At 46.0% G+C, this 26,770-nt stretch overlaps 1 protein-coding gene and 1 long non-coding RNA gene across 4 annotated transcripts in view; one reads left to right on the top strand and one right to left on the bottom strand.

The window, feature by feature from the left end:
* Positions 1 to 26,770, bottom strand: part of Aldh1l1 (aldehyde dehydrogenase 1 family member L1) — a 66,634-nt gene that overhangs the window by 3,008 nt on the left and 36,856 nt on the right. The window contains exons 11-20 of one of the 3 annotated variants that reach the window (XR_002398070.2): positions 26,112 to 26,239; positions 23,413 to 23,563; positions 22,013 to 22,083; positions 18,170 to 18,275; positions 16,991 to 17,078; positions 11,936 to 12,029; positions 9,479 to 9,578; positions 7,421 to 7,519; positions 2,702 to 2,867; positions 637 to 759 (exon numbers count right to left, since the gene is read on the bottom strand). Coding sequence is in view for 2 of the 3 variants with exons in the window: in XM_004854159.4 (XP_004854216.1) it covers positions 637 to 742; positions 2,702 to 2,867; positions 7,421 to 7,519; positions 9,479 to 9,578; positions 11,936 to 12,029; positions 16,991 to 17,078; positions 18,170 to 18,275; positions 22,013 to 22,083; positions 23,413 to 23,563; positions 26,112 to 26,239 (1,109 nt within the window). In the remaining variant the exon portion in view is untranslated. The remainder of the gene's footprint in view (positions 1 to 636; positions 760 to 2,701; positions 2,868 to 7,420; positions 7,520 to 9,478; positions 9,579 to 11,935; positions 12,030 to 16,990; positions 17,079 to 18,169; positions 18,276 to 22,012; positions 22,084 to 23,412; positions 23,564 to 26,111; positions 26,240 to 26,770) is intronic. The other 2 variants (XM_004854159.4, XM_087181327.1) reach the window with 2 other exon arrangements.
* The window catches only part of LOC147826347 (uncharacterized), a 122,700-nt gene that overhangs the window by 62,649 nt on the left and 33,281 nt on the right, over positions 1 to 26,770 (top strand). The gene's annotated exons all lie outside the window — the stretch shown is intronic.

Genomic DNA, 26,770 nt, shown 5'->3' with positions numbered 1-26,770 from the left:
CATTGCAAATGAAGTTTATTCTTTCCCTGTAACTCTGGTTGGCCCCGATGGGCACTTGACTGATGGGATATTTGGAAGAGATGTTCTGGGGGTTCTGAGGGCAGATAGTAAGGAGACTTGCAACCTCTAACTGGCCTCTGTGAGGAGTCAGGTGCCAGGCCAGACAGAACCTGCAGAGAGTCCTGAGCCAAGGTGAGCACAGCCATTTGGAAATGGCACAGAGCAGTGATGGGTTCATCCATCAAGTCCTGATCAGACTGCAGATTCATAGGTGAATAGATTACTGTTGCTATTCTCAGCCACTCACTTTGGGGGTGGTTTAGTACAGGGTGATATATCCCCAGAACAGAAGCTAGCAGGCTGTAAGACACAGTCACAGAGACACATAGGGAGAGGAGAGGACATGAGGAAAACACCTTTTGCTCAAAGTGAGACCCGAAGCCCTCCTCATCACCAGGGGCTCCTCACAAGGGGATCAGGGCCCTCAGTGGGTAAGCAGCACAGGCTGTGTCCCCAGCTTCTTCCCTGTCTGAATTCTCCTAGATGCCCGTGGGCCACCTCCCAAAGCTCATGCAAAACCCCCAGCAATTCACAGAAAAGAATCAGCCCCTTGAGAAATGTAAAGAGACTCCCTACCCATCGGCAAAGCGAGAGATGATCATGATGGGCCCGAAGGACTCTTCCTTGGCTATGAACATGTGGTCCTCCACGTCCGTGAAAACAGTTGGCTCAAAGAAGAAACCTGCAAAGGAGACAAGCCTGTGGCATGGAGATGAGTGTAGTACCCAAGAGGTCCGTTCTCCCCACCAGTGGCCAGGGCCTGGGTCACACCAGCCACTATGTAGACATCACACTCCAGAAATGGAATGTCGTGGCAACTATGTGATGCATGCCAACATCTGTGAATGGCTTGCCTACCCCAATAATATTATGTGATCCTCACAACCCTTTGAACTAAATGCAGAACATGACTGTATTTTTTGTACATTTATAAATTATATTTCAACATTAATTATAGTTGGTAAGATGTGAAGTGTGTATGAATGCCTAATGGCTTACAGGGAATGCCAACTATCCATTCAACAATCATGCACTGCTGGCTATCAGGCAGCAGAGCACTGAGGTGCATGAAGACAGTGTGGGTTATTTCTCCAGTTGCCTGCCCCACTTACTCTGTACTCTAGGTTGCTCTAGGTCCTGATAAGTGGACTTCAGGCCCAGACTCCCTTGTCTTCTTCCTTCCAGTTGTGTGTGGCCAGAAAGAGGTGGTTCCTGTCCCATGCTGCGCTCTTTACTGGGTTTCAGAAATTCTCTACCCTCCTTGAATCCCTTCAGGCTAGGTAATGGAGGTGGTAGCTCCCTCTTGTTACTGGTTTCTGGGGACTACACTGCCTCTTGCTCTGCTCTGTAAACAGTGCCTTCATTATACTCTCTTCCACAGACACCTAAACCCTGTCATCCATGCCCTGCCAGGGCCCTAGTGATGCTGTCCCTGGCTTCAAGGAACTCCTGTCTGGCAGCACAGAGAGCAGGAGAACATGAGAAGCATTAGGTGCAAAGTTAAGAAGTGTGAATTTGCCACTGTGGGAAGACAGGTCACTGTTGAACTGTCTGAACCCTGTAGAGAGATTATCAGGGCCCTGGCAGCTGTGTAAGCAAAGAGATAGTTGGGGCTCACAAGGTCAGGAGACTGCTGTGTTGGTTACCATGAGACAAGATGTAGAGAGCCAGCACAGAGGTGGCAGGGATGCAGAAGCAAGGTGCAAGAAAATATCCACATTTAATAGAACCAGGAATTAATTTAAAATAGAAAGTCATAAAAAGAGAAGACTCTGGGATTTCTTTCCTGCCCTCTCCATGCCATCAGTTAACTAAGAAATTGTTCAAGGCTTGTTGTGAAGTATACAGGAGCAGATGGGCAGGACAGACATGCCACCTGTCCCCATGTAGCAGGCAGTGCAAGGGGGAGGAGCAGAAAGGGCCTATCCCTATGGCTTCTGCTCCTTGGCATGGTGGCTTGATCAGAGAGGATTCTAGAGAAGCAGTTGTGGGTGCTTGGGGTCAGGTTGGCTACTGGGGTGACTACTGCATTTGAAGTGCCTGGAGACATCAAGTGAAGGTGTCAAGTTGGCAGCTGGTTATGTGCTCAGGAGCTTGATATGGGGTGTAGGTTTCAGACCCCTGTACAGTAGGATGTGAGCCAGTGCACGGCATGAGGCTCTGCAGGCCACAGACCTGCCTTCAGAGGCACTCAAAGCTAGGGACAGACCTGGGGACACATCTGCATTGAAGGGGCAGGTGCAGATGGAGTTTCTGCCAAAGGGCAGTTGCTGGGAAGTTACAGCCAAAGAGATAGAAAGACAATCCTGAAATCACGTGTCAGGAAATCTATGGGAAGAGAGAATTGTAAGGATACCTAATAGCAATGGAAAATCAAAGTGTAGTAGAGCTCAGATTAACGCCAGCCCTGAATATTGTCTACAGTTCTTGGGTCCTCACCTCACTAGCCCCATACCTGGGTCTGGAAGGTGTCCAAAGAGCCAAGACCTACCCCAGCTAAGGGCCCAGATGGGGCCTATGGCCCGGAGAGGTGAGGTACCTAGCCATTAGCTATCTCCAGTGAGAGCTGAGCCAGAAATCAGAATCTGAATGTACTGGCTTCCTCAGTTTACCCAAGTGATCCAGGAGTGCTCTGACTGACCTGGCCGAGGGACTTGATTCCCACCACAGATCAGTGTGGCCCCCTCTTTCATGCCATGCTGGCAATACTCCAACAGCTTCTTTAGGTGGGCTTGGTGGTTCTGTGGCCCGTGGTTGGTGTCTCTGTCAAGAGGATTGCCAATCTTCATCTTCTTCACCTCTTCCACCTGTAGAAGATACTTCAGTCAGGTCTGGCTCAGATGCCACCAGTTTCTGATGGTGATCATCACCTGATCCACTTGCCACATTTGCATTTTTGTACCCACTACTGATCCCTGAAGACAGTCCACACAGCATATTCCAACTCTTAGGGTTTTTCAATTCTGGTTCCAAGCCTACATTCTAGGCTGAAACCCCAGATGTCTCCTATGTGTAAAGGTATAGAAGTCTCTGAGGAGCCCCATGCCCAGTGACAGATTGGCTGTGGGGTAGAGGTGTGCAGGGATGAGGGTGAGTAGAAGAGAGAAGCAGATATCTGTGACCATAGTGGGGGTAGGCATGGGCACAGCACAGGGGTGGCTGCTATTGGTCAAGCCTCCAGCTTCATAGACCTGCAGGACCTCTTCGTCCTGGGACTCCAGGATGTGGGATGAGCAGGAGTATATGAGCCCCACCGCAATAGCTTATGTCAGAGTGGGACACTGAGTGGAGGGAAGAGGTCTGAGGCTCGATTTCACCTACTTATGCTCACACTTTTGCCTGTTCAAAACCCATCTTTACTCCTCTCCCAGGAAGCTTTTCCTGCTGCCCCAGCCAAGATAAATGTGAGTCTAGGCTTTGCTGCCTAGAGTTGCAGACCTGGGTGTCCTCAAGGAAGCGACAGAGAGGTTATGTAATGATTCTGGAGCCTGGAGAAGTGGAGAGTCAGCAAATGAACCAGGATGTGTTTTGAAGTGTTAAAAGGAGGAGCACTGGTGAACATAATCCTCAGCCAGGCAGACTTCTGGACTCCTGGTTGGAGTTCTCTTTTCTCCCATTTCTCTCCCTTCTCCTAGGTTCCTTCCAGGGGTTCCTAAGATCAAAGTCATCACCCTTACTCAGTTCAAACCACATCACGGTCAAGATGGATTGGCCTCCTCCTCTACCTTTTCTTTCTCCTTTTCCTCTTCCCTCCCTCCTCCTTCCCTTACTCTTTTTCCTCTCCTTCTTCCTTTCTTGTCCTCCAAGGTCAAGTCTACTTCAGCCCCTTGAAAACTCTGCATCCCACAACAGGCCCTAATCAGATGCAGGAAGAGCTCAAGCAACCAGAAAGAGTTGCTTCCCTTCCTAACTTCCCTTCCCCAACTAGCCTTCCCACCAGGGCTCCTTCTATCCTGAAAGGGGTCTCCATTCTGCCACCAACCCTCCCACCATTTTGTTTCCTGTTGTCTGTTCCTGACCTGGTGACCCAAACTGTTCTCCAGTCTCTTCTGATGCAAACAACAACCTTGCTATGTGTCCTGGATGCTGTTCTTACTTCCTATATATGGGATGCTTTATGGTTTGAATATAGTTTGTTCACCCACCTCAAATTCATGCAGAATTTTAATTTCTAATATCTTATATTAATGGTAATTAAGAGAATGAGAACTTATTCTGAGTACAGTGTTTAGAGGTGAGGACTTTGGGAATTGATTCCATTAGGTCATCAGGGTGGAACTTTCATGATTGAGTTCTGGTGGCTTTGTATTAAGAGGGAGATATCTGTCCCCCCCCCCATTGACAGAGATATACAGAGATATACATACACTCCTGCCATGATATAATACAGCCCAGGGAAGCCCTGGCAAGAGTCTGTGCCATGCAGTTTGGATCTCATACTTCTAGAATGTTAACTAAAATAAGCTTCTTTTTTAATAAAGTAGCCTGCCTCAAGTACTTCATTGTATGAACAAAACACGCACTAATATAGGATTGTGACTCTGGAAAATTATCCCTAGAATTCTGTTCTCTATGGTCACCCTTTGGGAGTATGACTTCCTTGCAGACCCCCAGATAGGATATCATTTCTGTAGACCCCCCTTACCCATACTCCACTTGGTGACACCCACCCCCCATGATCACTTTGCCTGCAGTCATTGCCCAGTCTGTATCATGACTCTATGTTCCTAAGAGTCGCAGGACTTGTTCAGCCAGGCTAGTCAGCTCCCTTACTACCAGGATAGAGTCTGTTTTAACACTCCTCAAATCTGCACTGGTCATGATGTGCTTTGGCCAGCAGAATGCGGCAAAAGCAATGGAGAGATATCTAAACTTTTCTCATTTTTGGAATCCCTGCAACTGCCCAGTCTGAGCAGCCTGAACACAAACTACAAAATGCAAGACCACAGAAGCAAAGAGAAGCCATCCAAGCTGAGGCACCAACTGCACTGGCTATCCTGGAGATGAACTGTAGATGCATGAGGAAGTTTGGATGAATCTAATCCCAAGCCAAGCTGCCACCCACAGGATAGTGAGTTTCTTAGTTACTTTTCTCTCATGGCCAAGACAAAATACCTTATACACAAAATTAAAGGGAGAAATGTTTATTTAGCTCACAGTTTGTAGAGTTTTCAGTCCATAATTGGGTGGCTACTAGGCAGAGTGGCATAGCAGATAGGTATTGCAGAGGAGAAACAGTTCATGATGGGCAAAAGGTAGCAAAGCAAGCAAGAGATGAGACAAGCTTTTTTCTGTCCCATACATTGTATCCAGGATACCAGGATTAGGGTGGTGCCAAACCAATCAGTGGACTGATGTAGTAATCACCCACCCTTAATCCTAGGGCCCTTAATTCTAGCATTGCTCCATGAATTGATCACATACTCTAGATTCAGCCGCCTCTGAAAAAGCTACCTATGACTGCATGAGGCTTTGGGGGGGAACATCTAGATATAAGTCATAACAGTGAACTAAGTGATTGGCTATTATTTTCAGCTATTCAGTCTTGAACTACATCCCCGGCCCTTTTTTATTTTTTAAAATTTTGAGATAAGTTCTCACTAAATTGCTAAATTTCCCCACCTGGGCTTGAACTTGTGCTCCTCCTGCTTCAATTTTCCAGAGAGGGTCATTTGTTATACACCAAAAGCTGTCACAATCTCTCCTATAAAGCCCTTTCATTTCATCACTGCCTCTTGTACTTTGACCCATTATTCAAGATCCAGTACCAGATTGCTACAGTTTGGAATCTGAAGTGTCCCCCAAAGGCACACATGTTAAAGACTAGTCCTCAGCTGGTCATGCTATTAGAAAGTGATGGGACCTTTAGAAGATGTGGCCTAGTGAGACGAAATTAGGTCACTGGGGTTGTAACCTTGAAGAGGATATTGGGACAGTGCCCCTTTGTGTCTTTCTCTTTGGTTACTGGCTGTCAAGAGGTGAGCAGTGCCTCTGCCATACAATCACACCATGATATACTGTGCTGCCACAGACCCAAAAGCAACAGAGCCAAATTACCATGGACTGATACTTCTGAAACCATAAGCCAAAATAGACACTTTGTTCTTTTAAGTTGTCCATCATAGCTATTTTGTCATAGTGATGAAAAGAGACTCTTCCTCCTTTTATCATAGGTATTTTGTCATTGCAACAGAAAGCTGACTGATACACAGATCTTCTCCAGAAATTCCTCCCTAAGTACAGCTCCACTCCATCCTCAATACACAAGCCCTCTTTTCCTGGCTTTCTAACTACTGTTTGTCACAGGTTGCTGACTCTTTTTTCAGCATCTCAGCATATATTTGTTGGGATTCTGCTCTGCTCTCTAGGACCTGAGGGAGGGCTCTTGCCTGCAGCTGTGCTGACCAGAGTGGCTGCCCTGATTATTGCTGCCAGGATCAAGGATGGATAGGGGCCCAGGCTGTGCCAACTAGTATACTTATCCATAACTTTGCTAACAAAGTTGGGAGGGTGGGGGGAGTTCCCTTTCTGATTCTGTCTTATAAGAATGTCAAGTTAGCCAGGCTGGGATGTGCCTTAGAAGTAGAGTGCTTTCCTATCATGTGTGAGGCCCTGGATTCTATCCCGACACCACACACACACACACACACACACACACACACGCACACACAATATTTCTAAAGGGGTTCAAAATCCATTTGTCCTAGAGGCAAGACTCCACCTTATTTTGGTTTTGGTTAACTGAGTTGATAAATCCAGCAGGAGATGCTGTTCAGTGTGTTCAGCAACTGTGCCATCCTCAGTGGCTGAGAGGCAGCTGCTGATGGTTTTGGACAGCCTGACACAGGGAACTGAAGCTTGACTGATTAACTTCAGGGGTGGAGTACTTTGTGCTCCAGGGCTCCTGTTGGTGGATCATGTCAAAGATGCACTGGACCTGGGGCTACGTCATTGTTCTAGTCTGTCCCTGATCTCTCTTGGATCTTTCTACTTTCCAGGATTCACCTGAGAAGGTCTGCCCTTAGCAAAGCACACACATCTGACTCTTGTTCCAGGCAGGCTGTATTTCCAGGAGCCTATCTAAAACAGGTTCTTGTTTTGCTTTTGTTCTAGTAATGCTGGGAATGGAATCTAGGGCTTTGTGTATGCTAGGCAAGAGCTCTACCACTGAATCATTGATAAAAACCAGTGAAGACTCAGGACACCTACAGGTTCCCTGACCCAGGTAGATGGTTCCCAATCAGAGAAAGATCAAGCACCACTTCACCCAGCTATACTTTTCCTCCTCTGACCCCTCTCCTGCTTCCCAGGATATGATCCCATTGAACTGGCACCTCTGAGACCTTGGGGCAGGACTTACCACCTTCTGCACGAACTGGTCATGGATGGAGTTCTCTACAAAGAGCCGCCCTGCTGCAATGCAGTTCTCCCCTTTGTTGAAGAATACAGAGCTCATCCCCTTCAGAGAATGGATAAAAATGCTGAGTTAAAAAGCCTCCAGGGCTCCTTCCTTAACTCCCTACCAGGGTTGTCACCTATCTCATGGGAAGGGGAAGTGTGCCTGTGTCCTACTGTCTTCCTGCAGGCCAGGCTCAGCTAGCATTAGGTCCATGTGTCCCATTCAACCCTCAGTCTAGAGAGGAGAGGCAAGAGGTGACAGTATGGGAAATTGGACAGCACAGCACAAAGCCATGTGGTAAGAAGGAGATAAAATGGGCCCTCAGTCCCACTGCTGGAGGATGAGTCCACTGTCCACACTATAGACATCAGAGAACAAGAGGAAGTGAACTTGAGTGCACCTAGGACCTCTGCACACTGGGAACTAACTGGAGAGATGCTAGGTAGTATGTGTGGGAAGCAGAAGGGTGAATATATAGAAGGTCAGCCAGAGGCAGTGACAAGCCTTGTCTTGGCAAGGTCAGGGAAGAGCAACCAGGCCCGGGGACTCCTAGCAGAAGTTCAGAATAAACACTCTCAGAATGTGCTTCTGGAAACCTGGTCAGCTGTCTGTGGGAAGCCAGGGGAAGAAGGAAGACCAGGGTCCAGCCCAGCTCCCCTGAAAGCTGGTACTGTCAACTAACAATGGGGTTCAGGCATACGCAGGGGCCAGTAGCGCTAGCTTTGGCACTAAGGCCAAGATCCCAGGACTGATGGCCTCACCGGGGGTCTGTGAACAAGATCCAAGCTTCCCTCAGTGTTCCCATCTAATGAAGTTAGACTCCCTTTTATGACCATGCTGGGGCATCACTACTCCTCCAAGGCAGAGTGGGACTTAGGGGTAGGGGGTGCATATTTGAGCACCTGTTTGGCCTTCCAAGTTTGCTCCCACAGGAGAGAAGATGGGACCAAGGCATAAAAATGACAACACTAATGGTAAGAACCATCACATTTCCATGGCAGGTGCCACACCAGCCACTGTTCTGAGCCCTGCAGATGTTAATCCCTGCAGCAACAGTAGGAAGTGGGTGTCATCCTGGTCCCCTTGCACAGGTGGGAGCACATAAGCCTGACAGATGAAGCAACTTGCCCATGGCTATTCAGTATCAAGAGCCCCACCAGTGGGTCTTGATCTCCTGCAAGGCAATACAATGCAAGCGAGAGAGAACAAAAGACACAGAAACAAGACTTAAATAGAAAACAGGGGCTAGGATCTTCTAAACTGCTCTGGGTAACAAAGACAAAAGGCACCCAAGACCTTCAGTATTTATTGATTACACACATGGGATCTAGAACTGGGTATATGTGAGGCATCTGGTGATAGTGGCTATTTCAGGCAAGGCTGTAAAAGGGAGGCACTGCTTTTCTTGCAGAAGAGAACAAATGGAAATCAGGACTGGGTCGTAATTAACCAGCAGGAGCCAGGTTACATCTGTACTGAAGGAGGCATGGCTGCCTTTTTTATCTGATAGGAAAGAATACCAGGGCCTGAACCTTTGAGCATGACCCTGTTGCCTGCAATGACTACTCTACTGGTAGCCATGTGCACAAGCACTTGGCTTGGCCATTGACTTGCTGAATTGTAGTAGAAACCCCTACCCAGTTTACTAGCAGGCTATAAGTGCCACAAGCTTCTTGCTTCCCCATAATTGGGCTGTATTATATCAGGGGTCTGACCTGAGCCATAGGTTAAAGGTTTCCTATCAGGAAACTGGCTCCTGTTTTCAACTGATGCAGCTGCTTTCAATGGTCTTGATGGTTATGAAACTACTTGGAGAATTTGTTTTGAAAGGCACAAGTCCCCTTCCTACTGTGCTATGTTTATGGTGACATGATGGACTTGTGTTTACTGAAGCTAAACTAATGGTAAGACTTTAGAGTCAGACTCCCATCTCCCATTGTCCCTGTACTTCCTGGCTGCCCATATCCCTCCACCTGTCCCTGTCTCACTTCCATGCCACCCCTGAGGCCCAACCATTACCATCTGTACAGCCTTGTTGAGGTCACAGTCAGCAAAGATGATGAGGGGTGACTTCCCACCCAGCTCCAGGGAAATCTTCTTCACATTACTCAGGGCACAGCTGGAAGGAACAAAAACTTGGGGTTGGTGCCCAAAAGCCTGGGAGCACTGGGGCCTCTTAGGTGGGGAGAACAAAGGTGGGTCCAAAACATACTATGTCACAAAGAGCAAGACTGGGTCCAGCACCTTCTCCCCACCCTTACCCTCAGCCACTTTCCTATTTCTCCAACACCTGATTGTCCCTATCTTCTGGACTGTTCTTCCTTAAGACGCCTGTACCTTGGATTGCTCACTCCCTATAGGCCCCTGCTGCAGTGTTCTCTTCCTAGGAATGCCTCTGATGACTCCATATGAAACCACCACCTTCCTGTGCATCCACAAGCTGCTCTCTGCCTCACTATGTATTTATGGCTGACCTCACCTGCCAGAATTCAAGTCTCACCATGGCAGGTGTGTGCTCATGTAATTCCTATGACACACTCATGGCCTTGCACTGTGCTGCACATAGCTGCCAATGCTGAAAAAATAAAGAAACTGTATTCTCTCCAAGCTAGTGGAGCTGCAGTGGTCATAGAACTTTGGCATCTTAGAGTTTTAGTGACAGTGCAAACAGAGAGGGAATTATGTGACGTCAGTCGGCAGGACATGTACTTCAATGATGCTGTCCTCAAATGTACACTCAGTTAACTGAGTCAGAAAAATACCAGGCAGGACCTAGGGAAGAATGGTCTCCTTGATCAGGACCAACCCAGGAGGAGGGCTCCCCTGACTTAGGGGGTGCTCATGGGCAAGTTGGAGAGGACTCTACAGAGTCCTGGAACACCTGCTCATGGTGTTCCAGAGCAGGAAGGGCTCTTCTGAATGTTGTTACCCAAAACCTTCTTCCAGGAGGTTCCAAGAGCTGACATCTCTTGGGTCCTCATCCTGGACTTGATGAATACCTATGCACTGAGATGGGACAAAGCAATCTGCACACCACAGAGGAGGCAGTGGGCTGGCTTTTGAGACAGGACAGATGGACAGCCTTCTCTGAATCACTGCCACTTTACATTCATCTGTCTGGGCCATAGTAGTCACCCTGTGGTGCAGGGCTGCCTACCTCTAAACTCATCAGAAGTACAGGCCAGAACACCCAAGCCTAGGAAGTGACTTTCATGGAGCTTGTGGGGAAAATGAGGCCTGGGTTTGGCCCAGGTCATATCATGAATTAGTGATAGAGCCAGGAATAAGCAGGCCCCAGTTAGTTTGAGGCTGAAGTCTAAGGGATGAAAATAAGTGGATGCTCTAGATAGGTTCTATCTTTAGACATACAAAAAAGCCTCAAATACTATACATGTATGTAATGAAAAATTTTTGTTGATAGTTTCACTGAAAGAAAATGGAAAAGAAACAAGGTGAATTTAATCCAAATACGTTTCCCTTGGACTCTTTGGGGGATGGTTACAGGAAGCCCGTGGATACCAAAATCCTTGGATGCTGAAGTCTCTTATATAAAATGGCATGGTATTATATTTGCATGTGATCAATGTATATCCTCCCATATACTTTAAATCTTCTCTAGTTTACTTATAATAGCTAATACACTGGTACCCCTGGTACTCATTATTGATTGGTTCTGGGAAGTGCAACAAATACCAAAAATGACAAATATCAAACAAATTGTTTGCGTGAAAAAGGTTGTAAGACATTCACACTAACAAGTTTTAGCTTGAGAGTAAAATGCCAAACAAATGACCATGAGTACTGGGACAAAAGTTTTACATCAAAATGTGTAAGTACCAAATTCAATGAGTTTCAAGGCAGTCAGGTACATTTTGTAAAATCTTGTTATACTGTATTGTTTTGGGAATAATAACAAGAAAGAAAACTGTACATATTTAGTATATTTTTCTGCCAGAATATTACCAATCTGCAGTTGTTTGAAACTGTGAATGTGGATGTGAACCTGCAGGCATAGATAGAGGGCCAACTGTAAGATTTTTTAAAGTCTAACTAATCAAAGGTGCTACAATTTCAACTTGTGATCAGTACAAGAAATTATGAATATTTTACTTTTTTGTGTGGGTTGAGTTTTTGAAATCAGTATCTATTTTACACTCATAGCACATCTCAATTCAGATGGGCCCCACTTTAAGCACACAGCAGTTATGGGGGACAGTGAGCTCTGTGGGACTGTATCAGGCAGCGTGGTGCCAGGACCTTTTGGTCTGAGTGGACTCTGCAGTGCCGCCCCACAGTCCTATGGGCTTGTGGAAAATACAGACACACTGTGTCAGCATCTGAATTGAACATGGCCATTATGGATAGCCATGCTCACTGAAGTTTGAAAAGCCAGACCTATCTCACATGATAGCACTGTCTGTGTCCAGACATTGTGGCCAGTGTGACCTCTCCCTCTTCCCACCCCAAGCCACCTACCTCCTCATGATGTGTTTGCCCACCTCTGTGGAACCTGTGAATCCAATTTTCCTCACATCAGGATGGTCTGAGAGTCTCTGGCCAACCAGTGAGCCTACAGGTGGGAGAGGGTGGTTAGCTCAGGGTGGCCACAGTGGTTTTGAAGAATACACAACCCCTGCCACTAGTCCCTCATATGTCCATACCAAAGGCTAGAGCTCTGTGCTCCATTCCTTGCATATTTAGTGTCCCTTGAGCCTAGAGCTTCCTGGGTCTCTGCCCCTGGTATGGGCTGAACTGCATCCTCTCAAATTCAAATGTTGAAGTCTAGACCCCCAGTACTTCAGACCATGACTGTATTTGAAGGCAGGGTCTTTAAAAGCATCATTAAATTAAAATGAGTTCATTAGGGTAGATCTTCCTAGGATGACTGGTGTGCTTAAAAGAAAAGGAGGTTAGGATACTGATAGAAACAGAGGGATGACCATGTGAGGACACCAGGAGAAGATGGTATCTATAAGCCAAGGAAAGAAGCCTTAGACAAAACCAACTCTGCCAACACCTTGAAGCTGGACTTCCAGCCTCCCTGGTTGCAACAAGAAAAAATTTTCTCATGCTTAAGTCCCTGGTCTGTGGTACTTTACATGGCAGCCCTTACAAACCGATACACCAACCATGTGGCTTTCTACTTATTAGGGACAACACTACAGGTTGAACAGACACCTCACCAAAGAAGATATACAGATGGAAGTAAGCATAGGAAAAATGCTCAGCTCACCAGCTCTTCAGGGGCTTTAACAGACACCCAAGGGTGTCTGTTTGAGTTTAAGGGGGACATGATGTCCTGAGCATCATAGACTCCAAAAGGATCAGCCTCAGGGTACAGGCAGCCATAGAGAGCCTTGATACATGCTACTCCTCCTGCTTGGAATGCTCTGAGTTCTGTCTGGTACCCCAGCACTTCCCCATTCCATTCTAGAACCTTCACACACCTGCCGCTAGGGTGCCCAATTCCTCTGCATTTCTCAGGTCTCTGGCTCAACGAGACTTCAGGATGGGCTTCCCTGACATCACCTTCTCTAAACATAACATACACCCCCCCCTTAGGTCTCCTTCCTGACTAGGCTTCTGACTCTTGCTCTTCTAGTTTGATCCTCCAACTGCTCTTTTTTCATTTCCTCTGCTCACTCAACCTTAAAATACGCAGTACTGCTAGCTACATTCTGGGCACTCATCTCCTCTCCTCAGTTTATAGGGCTTCCTCAGCTGATCTCAGCCAGGTCTTCAAATGTCATCTTCAGGTATGTCATCTCCTAAATCTATATCTCTGACCAAGCTCCTCCAGAATCCAGATCTATTTATCATCCTCTGTTTATTTGGCACCTGCACTTGGATGACTTACAGACTCTCAAATTCAACATGTTTGAAATTGAACTCTGAATCTTCTCTTAGCTCTGTTCCCCCTCCAGGGCTCTCCATTCCAGTAAACAACCTCTCTCTGCAGCCAGTTTGTTTAAGCCAAGAACCTGGGAGTCATTCTTTACATTTTCCTTCCCTATTCTGTGAATCACCCAGTCCTGGGGCTTGTGCACTTGCCCAGTCCCTCATTTCCACTGCTCCTGTGCTTCTAGACTTGTAAAACTCATATGCTCAGGTGTACCTGCAGATTTTTTTCTGGTTTGGTATATCTAGAGTGAGACCCTTGCATCCTCCCTTTATATCAAGTTAAAGTTCTACAAATGATTCTGATATTAATTCCAATCTATCATTCCTATTAATCCACTCTTTGTGGGAGAAAATATTTGCAAATATATATATATGATGAATTGTAGGTCAGGCTGTTTATTAGAGAGAATGAGGGAGGAATTCTTTTGTGGTAAGAACCAACCTGGAAGACTGACATCAAAACTACCCCTTGCAAAGAGGCCCAAACTGTACAGCAATTTATGGCTCGAGCATTGTGGAAAATAACAGAGCAGCCAGCTCACAATTACTGTTACTGAATAGCAGGATGTGATAACCAAAGTTGGCAGACACTTGTACAGAAACCAGGGAAAAGAGTCAAAGAGTCCTGCTAAACTGCTGCCATCCTAAGGGTGACTATGTGCACATCTAAGCCTTTACCCTCTGAGGAGTGAAATAAGAAGCTACACATTGCAGGGGGGATAAATTTCACTAAGATATCTAACCAAGCCACTAAACAAATAAAAAGCAAGTGCAGTAACAAAAACAAGCTTGAAAAAGGAGAAAGGAAATCAGCATTCAGATATTACAATACATTGCCTAAGTTACTCAGTTTTTTAAAAAGTATGAGATGTGCAAATAAAAAAAGTGTAAGCCATCACAAAAGGAGAAAAAAGCAGGCAACACAATATAAATTGCCTGATAGTGGGTCCAGATGTTGTATTTAACAGGTAAAGATTTCAAAGCAGCCGTTATAAAAATGTTCAAAGAATTAAAGAAAACCCTATTTAAAGGAAGCTATGATGACAATGTCTTATCAAATAATGTCAATAAAGAGATGGATTTTAAAAAAATAGCCAGATAAAAATTTGGAATTAAAAAGTGCAATAACTGATGTTAAAATAAAGGGTTTAGCAGAAAATATAAACTGACAGAACAAAGAATTAGTGAACTTGAAGACAGATTGATAGACATCATGTAATTTAAAGAATAGAGAGGAAAAAATAGCAAAAAATTGAATACAGCCTCTGAGAAAAGTGAAACACCATTAATTGCACCAACATATGTGCAATGGGAGTGTCAAAAGGAGAGGAGGGGGAAATAAAGCAGAAAAAAATTATAATAAATCTGCCTGAAAACATTACACATTTAATAATAAATATTAATCTGTACATCCAAGAAGCTCAATGAATTCCAAGTAAGATAATACAAAAAGATGCGCACCAGACATATGGTAGTAAAAATGCTGAAAGACAAATCTAGAAACTAGCAAAAGAAAAGCGACTTGTCAAGCATACAGAAACCTCAACAAATTAATAGCAGATTTCTCACTAGAAACCAACCAGAGGCAGTACACTGAAAGAACAAAACTGTTAACAAAGAAACTCATCTCTAGTAAAACTCTCTAGTGTTTAAAAAAATGGGTGCAAGTAAGGACACTGTCACACAAACAAAAACTGAGGGAATTAGTGATAGCAGTTTCACCTCACAAGAAATATTAAAGAAAGCTCTTTAAACTGAAACTGAGTGATCATAGATTGTAATCAGAATTCACATAAAAAGGCACAGTAAAGGTAATTATGTAATTATAAAAATAGTAAAAAAACATACTTCACTTTTCTTAACTGATATAAAATGCAATTATATAAATACACATATAATTATACTGTTGTGTCTATGACAAACAGCAATGTAACATATTAGGCAGTAGCAGAAAAAAAGTAGATGGAAGCAAAAATGAAGTGAGGTAAGGAAATGAAAACAGTAACTCAAATCCATTGGATCAAATGACAAGAACTAGAAAGGATAAATAATGTTAATATAACAAACTCTATAAGTATATATTTGCTTTCCTTTCTTTTTTATCTTCTTTAGTAGTTATAAAATTATATAAAGTAATATTTGAAGCTATGTATTGCTTGGTTTGTAACATATATAGATATTATATAAATAGAAAAAGTGATAATAGCACAAAAAGAAGAAGAGAAAACAGAGCTTTGTGGAGGTAACATTTCTATATTTTTCTGGAATTAAGTTAGTGTAAATCTGAAGTAGATTTTGATAAGTTAAGCAGTAGATGGTAAATCCCAGAATAACCACTAAATAACTAAATAAGTAAAAAATGAAAACTATCATTAAAAATTAAAATGTTAACCTAGAAAGTATTAAGTTAATGGCAAAGAAAGCAGTAAAGGAGAAATAAAAAGGGAAAAGACAAGAGATTCAGAAAATAAAAACTAAATGGGCAAATATAGCTATATCAATAATATTAAATGTAAATGAATTAAACTATCCAGTCCAAAAGCAGAGATAGGGCCGGGGATTTAACTCAGTGGCACCTTGTCTGCTTCTCAAGGGCAAAGGGTCCTGAGTTCGATCCCTGGTACTGGAAAAAAAAAAAGCAGAGATTGTCAGACTGAATTAAAAAAAAGTATTGAACCATATGTTGCCTAATGGTAGCACAGTTAAGATTTAAAGGTTATGAACAGATCGAAAGTAAAAGAATAGAAAAGAAATATGCAAACAGTAATCCTATCTAAGCTTGGTGGATATACAGACCCTAATATTGGACAAATTAGACCTGAAGACAAAAACTATCAAACATCAGAAATAGGCATTTATAACAATAAAAGTGTTGATCAATGGATATGAAGTGTCACCAAAATTCTCTTTAAATGCTTTTCTCTTTAAAACTATAACAAAAATCAATAAAATTAAATAGTCAACTCACAAAGTTAAAAAAATACACCCAGGAAAACATAGAAAGGTATAGTAAAGATAAGCGCAATAAAAATTAAAAGACTAATGAACAAAGTAAAGAGAACCACAAGCATTTTTTTTTACAGTGAGGGCATAAGGACAAACAAGCAATAACTTTTGTAAATAAATTTTAAGAGTGAAAAAAAGGAAAATATACAGAGGCTATTACAATAATCAACCAGAGAAAAAAGGAGATTCAAATAAGATTATTACATACAACTCGTGTTTCAAGAGATTTAAAATCTGCACAAGCAAAACAACTTTTCCAATAAATTAGACTGCTAAACACAGAAGAAACTAAAGAAGCAGTTACCTCCCCAAATACTCTAAGCCTTGAATGTTCTACAGATAAATTATCTCAAATGTCTAAGGGATGATAATTCCCAAGTCATGTAGTTTATTCCAGAGCATATGAATATGCACAATGAAAACATTCAATGGGGACATTCAAGCTGAAGTCCTTTCAGGTGCACATTCCTTCCCCAGGGTGAGGCCTCCTGGACTAGGGTTGGCCTTCTATCCTGGCTCTCACCAAGATGCTCTGGAGGGCACATTAACCAGCAGGCCCTATTCTGGCTAAGTTCATTTCCAGCTCCCTGGAGCCCCAGCCCTGTGCCTGGCTGCAGCCCTCACCAGATCCTGGGAGAATGTTGATCACACCCTTGGGAATGCCAGCCTTCAATGTCAGCTCTGCAAACTTCAAGGCTGTGAGTGGTGTTACCTGAGAAAGGACAAAGAAAAGACTGGGTAAAGAGGAGTATGGAAGCAGAGCTCTGCCTTCCTCTCCCAGCGCCCCAGCTGGAAAGCAGGGAGAGAGCAGCAGTGGATTAGGGCATCAGGAAGACCAACCATAGCAGGCATGGCCAACTCACTGAGTTTCCTTCACAGCTCCAAGTGGGAAGAAGGGCTGTCCTAGCTTCTCCTCCTAGCAGGGTTCCGGCTCTCTGGCCAGGCCTGGACACTGTCTTGCACTGTGTTAATTTCTTGTTTATTTATACTAGTTCCTGAGAAGCAGAGTTGAATAGGACTTTCTAGTAGGGTCCCATCCTCAGAGTAGAGCCCCAGCTCACATTCCAGGGTTCAGCTGCTCCTGAGCTCTTAGTAAAACCAGCCTCTCCTCTGAGAACTGCCAGCATTAAGATAGAGACGAGACCATCTAGTGCGGTAGGTACTGCCTTGGCAGTGGCAGCAGGTGCCCTCCTGAGGTTCCAGTGCACCTTGCTGTCCCTGAATCTCTGTAACTCTGATTACTGCTCCACTTCTAGAAACCACAAGGGAGGTCATTTTCTGGTCCTTCAACCCCTGCCCCACCCCTGCAATCATTCTTCTTCCGGGCTTCTGTACATTTCTGGCCAGGGTATCCTTCCTGGTCAAGGTTAGCTCATTCCCACCCCCACAAAGGCCTTTGCTGAAGGCTGAATCCATGGGAGATGGCTCTGGAAATCTCAGAACTCATCAAGGGCTTCTCTCCTTTTCTCAGGGCTGAGGGTACCTAAGGGAAATGGAAACTGGACAGTGAGTGGCCTCCTGGGCACCCTGTCCACAACATATGATGGTGTATCTTGCCTCCAGTTTCTCCTTCCACCTTGGAAGGCAGGCAGTGGAGGGAAATTATTACCAAAGTACAGATGAGGAAAACAGGATAAGGAGAATGTCCTCATCCATGGTCTGCATGATTGACTTCTGAAATCCCACCTCTACCCTCCCTCCATAAGGTTGCTTCCCTGGAAAGGGCCCCACCAGTCCCCCACCACCTTGCTTCTCTGTATAGTGAGTGCCCACAGGCCCAGCCCTGGGTTGATCCCCACTCACCTGGGCAGGCTTGATCACTACTGTGTTCCCAGCGGCAAGGCAGGCAGCTGTCTTCCAGGACAGCATCATCAGGGGATAGTTCCAGGGAATGACAATGCCACAGACACTATCATATGAAAGAAGCAGGACTTTGTCCCTCTCCTCAGCACAGGTGCCCACAACAGACCTATCTGCCATTCTCTCCCCTACTTCCAGGGCCTGGCCTCTACTCTCAAAGCCAGGCTCCTGACAAGTCCCACAGAGATAGCTCATCCTGCCTTTTTCCATCCCTAATAAAGGAGTATGAATGAGTCTGATGGTAGCTCTCTCTCTAATGGGACACGATGGTGTGGGACACTGGTCAGTTTCTGATGAGGCTATCTAGGAGGACAAGCAATGAGGGAGGGTGACAGTGGGCAGGTACAGGTGAGAACACAGGCCTGTTGGCCAAAGAGAGGGTCCTGGCAGACTAGGAGGGCCAGGGCAAGGGTCCAGAGACCAGTCCATGGGAGGAGAAGACAGAGTCACCATGGGAGCCCTGATAAGATTTGCCTACATGAAGCTTTGGGGCCCACTGTCAGTGCCACCTTGGGAAACAGATGGCACATGTGCCTTATATTCAGAGTACTGTGAGCACAGACCTGAGGGCCAACAGGTACGCTGGCCAGGTCTGAATCCTGTGTGGTCCTGCTTTCCCTGGCCCCTGTGCAATGGAGTCACAATAACACTTCTCTCTAAGTGAGTGTCAGGCAAACAGATGCGCCCCACACAGGCTATGATTGTTACCACCATCACCACAGAATGTTTCTTAGGAAGGCAACTTCTTAGCTGTGGGAAAGGTATGTGCAAAGGCTAGTGGACAGGATGGCAGCCCAAGGAAGCTCAAAGGATGCATGAGCTGGGTAAGGCATGGGAGACTGCACATTATCCTGAGAGCTGTGGAATGCACTAAGGGGGTTAGGGAAGCCACTCCCCCAAACTCCCATATGCCTTGAGGGTCAAGGCGACAGGGCAGGCAGCAGGGAGAGCATGAGGTTACTGAATGTTCCCAGGGAAGTGGGATGCATCCACTGGTTAGAGTGAGATGTGGGTTTGCAGGAGGGTCCAAAGAAGGAAACATCAAAAGAGCCCCTCATCAAATTCATATGTTGAAGTCTTAACATCCAGGACTGAAAAATGTGACTTTGTTTGGAAATAGGGTTGTTGTAGATGGAACAATTTCAGGCAAAGTCACAGTGGATGGATAGGACTCTAATCCAATGTGACAGCTGCCCTTATGAAAGAAAGCCACGTGAAAACCTTGCAGGGGAACACCAAGTGGACATGAAGACAGAGATTGGGATGGCATTTCTGCAAGTCAAGGAATGCCAAAGAAGGCCAGCAAATCATGTGTGGCCTGGACCTTGAATATCCTTTCAAGTCTCATATTAGCACAGTTCTCATGTGAGTACAGCTTGATTGTGAGCCTCTGGCTATTGAGAGATGATGGAACATTTAAGATGTGGGGCCTAGTGGGAGGAAGTTAGGTCAATAAGGGAGTGCCCTTCAAGGAGCCATTGGGACTTTGGCCCCTTACTGTCTTTCTCTGTGCATGGCAACTGCCATGACATAGAGGCCTCCTTTGCCACATGCTGTGTATGGGGCCAAGGAACTATAGATCAAAACCTCTGAAACCACGAGCCAAATATAAATCTCCTCCCTTATTAAGTTGATTATCTCAAGTGTTTTGTTATAGTAACCGAAAACTGACTAACACATACTAGATACCAGGCCTGGAACAGATTCTCCTTGAGTTCTCAGAAGAACCTAATCAACACCTTTATCTCAGACTTCAGCTCCCCAAACTGTGAGCCAATAATTTTCTGATGATTGAGCCACTCTGTTTGTGATTCTATGTTGTAGTGGACTGAATAAACTCATACATGGGCTGGTCAGGGGAAAGGTTGAGCCCCCAGGACTGGGAGTCTGCAGAGCCTGCCCTGGAAGTGGGTCATAGTAAGTAAGGGTGTGGGACTCAGGAACCAGGGAAATACATCTCTGTCAAGCTGCCCTCAGAACTGGCCTTTCACTAGCCTTGCTCCCCCATCTATTTTTGTCAGTGGCCTTTCTCAGTGGAAGACCTTGTGGCTTCTGCTTATCCAGTAAGACAAGCTACCCTGTGGATCTGAGGCCTACCCCTCCCTCCTTCCCTTCCAGCCACTGCTCAGCCCTGCTACCATGAGCCTGTCCCTCCACTGTGTTCAGGACAGGCCTCTGAGACAATGGCAGATGAAGCACTTTTTTTCAATAGAGCCTTCCAGCTCTAGTAGATGTTGGGGCCAGTGTATAGGTTCCTGGTTGAGGCCACTTGTGTACGTGTGTGTGAGTTACCACAACTGGGAGCTGTGGGTCCTGAATGGTCACTGCCAAGTTGCCTCTAGCAGGAGTGGACCTGCATTTCCCACAGTGGATGGGTAGGCTCTTCTCTCTACCTCTGCATTGGGGCCCTCTGGGGGTGAGAAGAAGTGCTTCATTTCTGGTTGTAATGTGCATTATCCCAGCCCCTCCTTAGGTAGCTGTTTAGACTACATTTGTATTTTTCCTGCCTAGCTCTGCTATCTGTGGTTGACAGATAGTGAATCTCTTAACTTGACTGGATCAAGTGATGCCTAGAAAACTAATTAAACACATTGCTGGGTGTGTCAGTGAAGGGATTTCAAGAGATAACTGGCATATCATATAACAAGCAAACTGAGAGGGAAGACCCTCCCTAAACGTGGGCAGCACTGTCCAGTAAGCTGAAAGCATGAGTGGAACAAAATATAGGGTAAGGTGGCCACTCTGATACACATGTAAGATCAGTTCATCTTGAGCAGGTACACTTTTTTTGCTCCTGTCATTGCTACAGACATCAGACTACAGCTTCTTTAGCTGTTTTGGGATGTATCTAGATGTGTCCCCAGTGCCTCATGTGGTCATAGGTGGGGAGTTTTGAACGTAGCTGGGTCTAGGATGTGTGAATGTGGATTAAGAGTATGATAATGGGATTAAGGGGGTAGATAACGGAAGCTCCAACCTGGGTGCGGTTTGCACTGCTCAAGGCTTGTAGTCTGAATGGTTTAAAAAAGGAGGGAGGTTGCCGCTGCTGTTGCTTTGCTGCCTCTGCCTGCCATGAACTATTTCTCTTCTGTGATGCCTCTCTGCCAAGCCACCCTGCCTTGGAGCCAGATGACTATGGACTGAAACCTCTATGAAGTCCAAATAAACCTTTATTCCTTTAACTTTGGGTATTAGGTATATTGTCTCAGCAAGGAGAAAATTAGTAAGACATTAGCTCTTGAATATAGACTTGCAGCAAGAGGGGCTCCCCAGGCTTTCAACATCGAACTAGGGCTGCATTATTGGTGCCTCCTATTCTGAGGCTTCCAGCTTCTTGAGCTAAGAAGCTACTGGTTTACCTGACTCTCCAGCCTGAAGATGGCTATTGTAGGACTATGCAGCCTCTGATCATGTGAGCTAATCTAATAAATCCTTTTATAAATATTCTATTGGTTCTGCTTCTCTTGAGAACCCTGACTGGTTGAACTATTTCTCATTTTTATGTACACTGATCTCATTACATTCTTTCTGGATAAACTTTTTTGGGTATACTCTCTGCCACCACAAAGCTGATATAGGATTATTGTGGGGGTTAAACAAAATACTTATGATGTTATAGCAGAACCTGGCATAGAGCAGGTACTCTAGAAGTAAATGGAATAGCTGTCCCATGAATATGCATAAAGGGGGTATTAATGGCTGTCTGTGGGCTAGCATGTCAGTCTAGTGTATACATGCTTGAAAAGCAAGGTACACAGCTTTACCTTGCCCTGGGCAGGGACTCACCCAACAGGCTCTTTCTTGGTCAAGGTCAGGTTGCGGTTGGGTCTGGCTTGGTTGATGGGGATGGTGCAGCCCTGGAAGAAGTATAGGGTCATTACTGCTGGGCTCTCACCCCTTTCCCTTTGGGTAGCTGGCTCCTACTGAGTCCCAGGAGAAACAAGGTCTTGTCCAAGTACTAACTCCCCTACTACACAGCTGGATAAGAAGCCAAAAATGCCAGCTTACACATGCTGCGAGATGGCAGAGTGGACAGCCTGGAGGGGCAAAGTGCTGGCTCCACTTGGAGTCTAGCAGCCACAGCCCCAAGGTAGAAAGCTGGTCCTGGTAGGCACAAGGCCTTTAGCTTTGATTTCTGGACAGAGAAAGGGTGAGAGAGGGTTCAGAAGTCTGCTCCTGGAGCTGTAAGCAGCTGCATTAGCTCAAGAGGCCCAGGAGGCTCCAGTGGGAAGAGATCGGGCACCCCTTGTCATGGCATATCTTGGGCTCTTTGACCCCTGGTGGACAGGAGAGAAACTGCAGAGTTCAGGTCTCTCCCCAGCACTGTGAGCCCCTCCTTCAACGTTGTGTGTCCCAGTGAACCTTGAATGGGAGATGAAGCATGTGGGCCTCATGATAGAATAGATACCGGAGTCCCCAGGAAAGCAGAATGTTTTCTCCAGTTAGTGGCAGAAGAGTGTTAGAGAGACTCAGAGGTGCCCTGGTCAGCAGCCAGCAAGGATCTAGGCCTTTGAGCAACAGAGAAATGAACTTTAACACATGAATAGGCCTAGAAACAAGCTCTGCCCCAGATTCTCAGGAGAAGGCCCAACCCAGCTCACACCTTCTCTTACCGCTATAGTTTGGATCTGGAATGTTCCCCAAAGACTCATGTGTTAAAAAGGCTGGGTTCCTAGGGCAGTGCTATTGGGAAGTGGTAGAAGCTTTAAGAGCTGGGGCCTAGGAGCACAAAGTTAGGTCAAAGAGGTGTGACCTTCAAGGAGACTGCCGGACCAAGGTCCCCTCAACTCTCATTTTGCTTCCTGGCTACGCAAAGTGAGGAGCTTTGCTCTACCACACACTCCAGCCATGATGTGTGGCCTCACCACAGGCCCCAAAGCAACCAGACCAACTGATCATGAACTAGAACCTCCAAAACTATGAGCCAAAATGTGCCTTTTCTCTTTATAAATTGATTATATCAGGTATTTCATATAATAACATAAAGCTGACTAATATATTTGTGAAATCCTGTTATTGAACCCACCTAGAATTTCCACCTGCAAACACTTGAACTAAGAAGTGGGTGTTGTTTTAAGCCATCCATCATGGTACATAGTGTTCAGGTCAGTACATAGCCCTTGAAGTTCCCCTCTATGAGCCTGCCCACATAAGCACTCTCAGTGTGGGCTTTGCCCAGGCCTCACCTGGATCTTGTCACACCAACCAGCAAAGTAGCGGAAGGTCTGGATAGACATGCCCACATGAGTCTTTAGGGCTAGTGTGTAGACAGCACCGGCATCCAAGGCCTCAATGGTGGCTAGTTCTTCCTGGTGCTGCTCCATGAGATCTGCTAACCTAGAGAAGGACAAAATGGGGAACAGAAGGTGGGTTCAGGTCTGGGACAGTCTTTTAAGGTCCTTCTTCATATAGTCAGTGGTCTCACCCACCACACCACTCCCGACTCTGCCACATTCAAGATGTGCTGACCTCAGTTTCCTCACCTATACAATGAGATAATAACATTCAATTTACTTGATGGGCATCAGTATGATACCCTCTGACCCTCTCTCTTTTCCTTTTCCTTCCTTCTTCCCTTCCTGAAATATCTATGGACTAACTACTTTATACCCCCCCCCCCAATACTCTGCACTCACTGCAGACAGCAGAAAAATTGCCATCTCAAAAGGCCACCTTTCCTGTCTTTGGACAGCTTTGATTAAGAGAAAGCACATCTGCCTTTGTAAATATCAAGAAAACAGGCAGTTCCATCTGGGGGCATACTCCTGAGGTTGGCATCTCCAGAGATAGGGGTGATCCCCAACTCCATACTAAGGAATGACAAGGGAGAGGTGCCCAGGAAGGCCTGTTTATACAGCCTACTGTGTGTAACTATGTCTCTCTGCTGTCCAGTTGCCCTCCCAGGCGACTGACAGACATGCTACTGTGGGAAGCCTGAGAGTTATAAGAGTCCTCCCTCACTGATGGGAAGGTCTCAATCTTTAAGGGGGAAGATAGAAGGGGGAAAGGTGGGGACCACAGATCTGGAGCAGCCTTAATCTTGCAGACAGCCATATGGGTCCAGAGATAATTATGTTACCAAAGCTGGCTGGTCTGCTGTCCCTCTCTGCACGCAGATACAATGTGACCTAACACACCTAAGGTCTCCTCCTGTCCATAATTCTGTGTTTGGTTGACCAGCCCCAAGGTCCTGTCCCCACTTCATTCTGGTACCCTAGCACTCTCATCCCTTCTTCCCTTCTCCTCTTCACATCAGCCTCATCCAGATGCTTAGATAAGTCAGGCCTCCTGCTTCAGGATCTCTGGGAGCCATACTGCATTGAACCAGGGGTGCTCTGCAGCCATGTCCCTGGGAGATCCCATCCTACTTCCCTCCCTGGGGCATCTTGATCCAGCCTCTGTCTTGCTGAGCTGCAGCAGAGCCAGCCATGGGGACACCTCCAAGGGGAGCAGGAGTTTGCCCAGGGCAGGAACTCAGATCCTTGGGTGCTCTCAGGCTCTTGAATCATCTTTCCACACAGTCTCAATTTAGAGCCCCATGGAGCCCACCTTACAGTCATTGTGTTTTGGTAAGCATTATGATGACATATGCCACCAGATGGCAGCAGAGTACCTTGGGGAGGGCTCTTTCAATTGAACAAGCTCACTGTGTACCCAGAAGGCTGCCCCAAGCTGCCTAGACATTATGGTTTTTTTTGTTGTTTGTTTTGTTTTTCTGCCTGGACTTTAAAAGTTTCACAGTTCTGCCTGATCACCAGCTCTGGGGACCATGTGTCACTATCCAATGGCTTCCCACAATTGATGGGTACTCCAAGAAGTCTGGAAACTGACAGGCTGAGCATGCTCCACCGCTCTAGTCTTTGCTTGTCCTAACTTCACTTTGTCAATTCTGTTTGGCAACCCATGAAGATCCTTCTCTCTCTGGTTCTCTGCTGTTGGGCTACCCTGGCATTTTTAGCTTCTGGGACAGATACAAAAGCCATTCTGATTATGAATGCAAGGCCAATGCAGGTGCTCAAGGCTGACAAGTCAGGGTAGAACCACATCACAACCAGCTCCACACTCTGGGGAGCCTTTCCGGTACCCTGAGAATAAAAGCCAGATGGTTCAGCTGGTGTTCTCTGACTTTGCCTGGCTTCTCTTCCCTACACCCTCCCTGCTTTTGGAAACATCACCCCAACACTTTGGGGGGTGACTGCACCTTTTTGCTCCTTGGGACTCAGTGGCTTGAGGGGTATAGCACCTCTTGTCCAGGCTTCCCTCCACCCTGTGGTCATTAGCTAAAACAATCACAACTCCTTGCCTAAGACTTCTAAGTTGGAACCACAGGGAAGAATGCCCTTTCCTTCTTGACTGAAACATAAAAACAAACACACAAACACACAAACAAAAAACCCCACAGGAAAATGTGAGACCTGGAGATTCCAGCAGCTAGAACCAGGTCGAGTAACGACAAGCAGAGACATGAACAGTTGCACCCGTCTCCTCATAGGAGCCCCGAGTCATTTGCCCCAGGCCAGTGCAGATAAGCTCTGTGCCTGGTTGGGGCTGATCATATGAGTTGCATCTCCCAGGCAACCCCAACTTGTATCCCATACTAATCATAGGCTTCCTTTATACCTCCCTACCTCCACCTGGTACCTCTCTCCTAAGGCCACTTTTGTCTGCAGATGTCCATCCTACTTCTTAAGTCCCTTCCTCCAAGAAGTCTTTTCTGAGCTTCACAGTAGGATCCTCCAGCCTGGTCAGTCTGGCATGATCTCCCCAGGCCCACTTCTCCTTGATTTTCCCAAGACCCCAGGAACAAGACCTTTGTAGGAAAGGACACCCCCACCATGCCCAACCTGAAGGTGTTGATGGCTACAGGGGGGTGCTGGGCTTTCACCTGTATAGGAGCCGGCCCCGGTCCCGTGCGCTGATCTTCCCCCACAGCCCATTCTCAAAGGCATCCTTTGCTGCAGCCACTGCCTTGTCAACATCACTGACCTGGGCCAGGGACACCTGGCAGATGACCTGTAGTAGAGCAGAACACGACAGTCCTCCCTAGGCTTGGTTTACAGAGATACCTCCATAGCTTCTGTAGCCTCCTCCTGAGGTCCCACTGAGGCAGAACCCCCAACCACATGAGCAGGCTTAAAGGGAATACTTGACGAAGAGAGGCCTGGGAGAGCTTATGCATGAAAGGAAAAGGTCTGTTTGTGTTCTTCCCTCAGAGCACTTCTTGACATTCCCAAAGAGCCCAATAGCAACAAGAGATCCAGGCTAAAGGTCAGCTGAGTATGATTCATTAACTTGGTGAATCCAGCCATAAAATTGTTTTTTTTTTTTTTTTTTTTTTTTTGGTAATGGGGATTGTACTTGGGACCTTGTGCTTGCGAGGCAGACAGAGGAACCACTGAGCTAAATCCCCGGAACTCCAGCCAGAAAACTCTAAAGTGAAATAGACTGACATTGGAAGTGACTGAACCATGTGCCAGTCTCTGATCTGGCCCAGATTCAAGTCCCTCTGTAGTCCTCTTGCCTTCCCCTACTTCCCCTTCTTAT

Source organism: Heterocephalus glaber, unplaced genomic scaffold (genome assembly GCF_053883595.1).
Source record: "Heterocephalus glaber isolate CG9 unplaced genomic scaffold, H.glaber_assembly_v1.0 deba00001472, whole genome shotgun sequence".
Classification (NCBI taxonomy): Eukaryota; Metazoa; Chordata; class Mammalia; order Rodentia; family Bathyergidae; genus Heterocephalus; species Heterocephalus glaber.
This window is presented reverse-complemented; position numbering and strand designations above follow the sequence as displayed.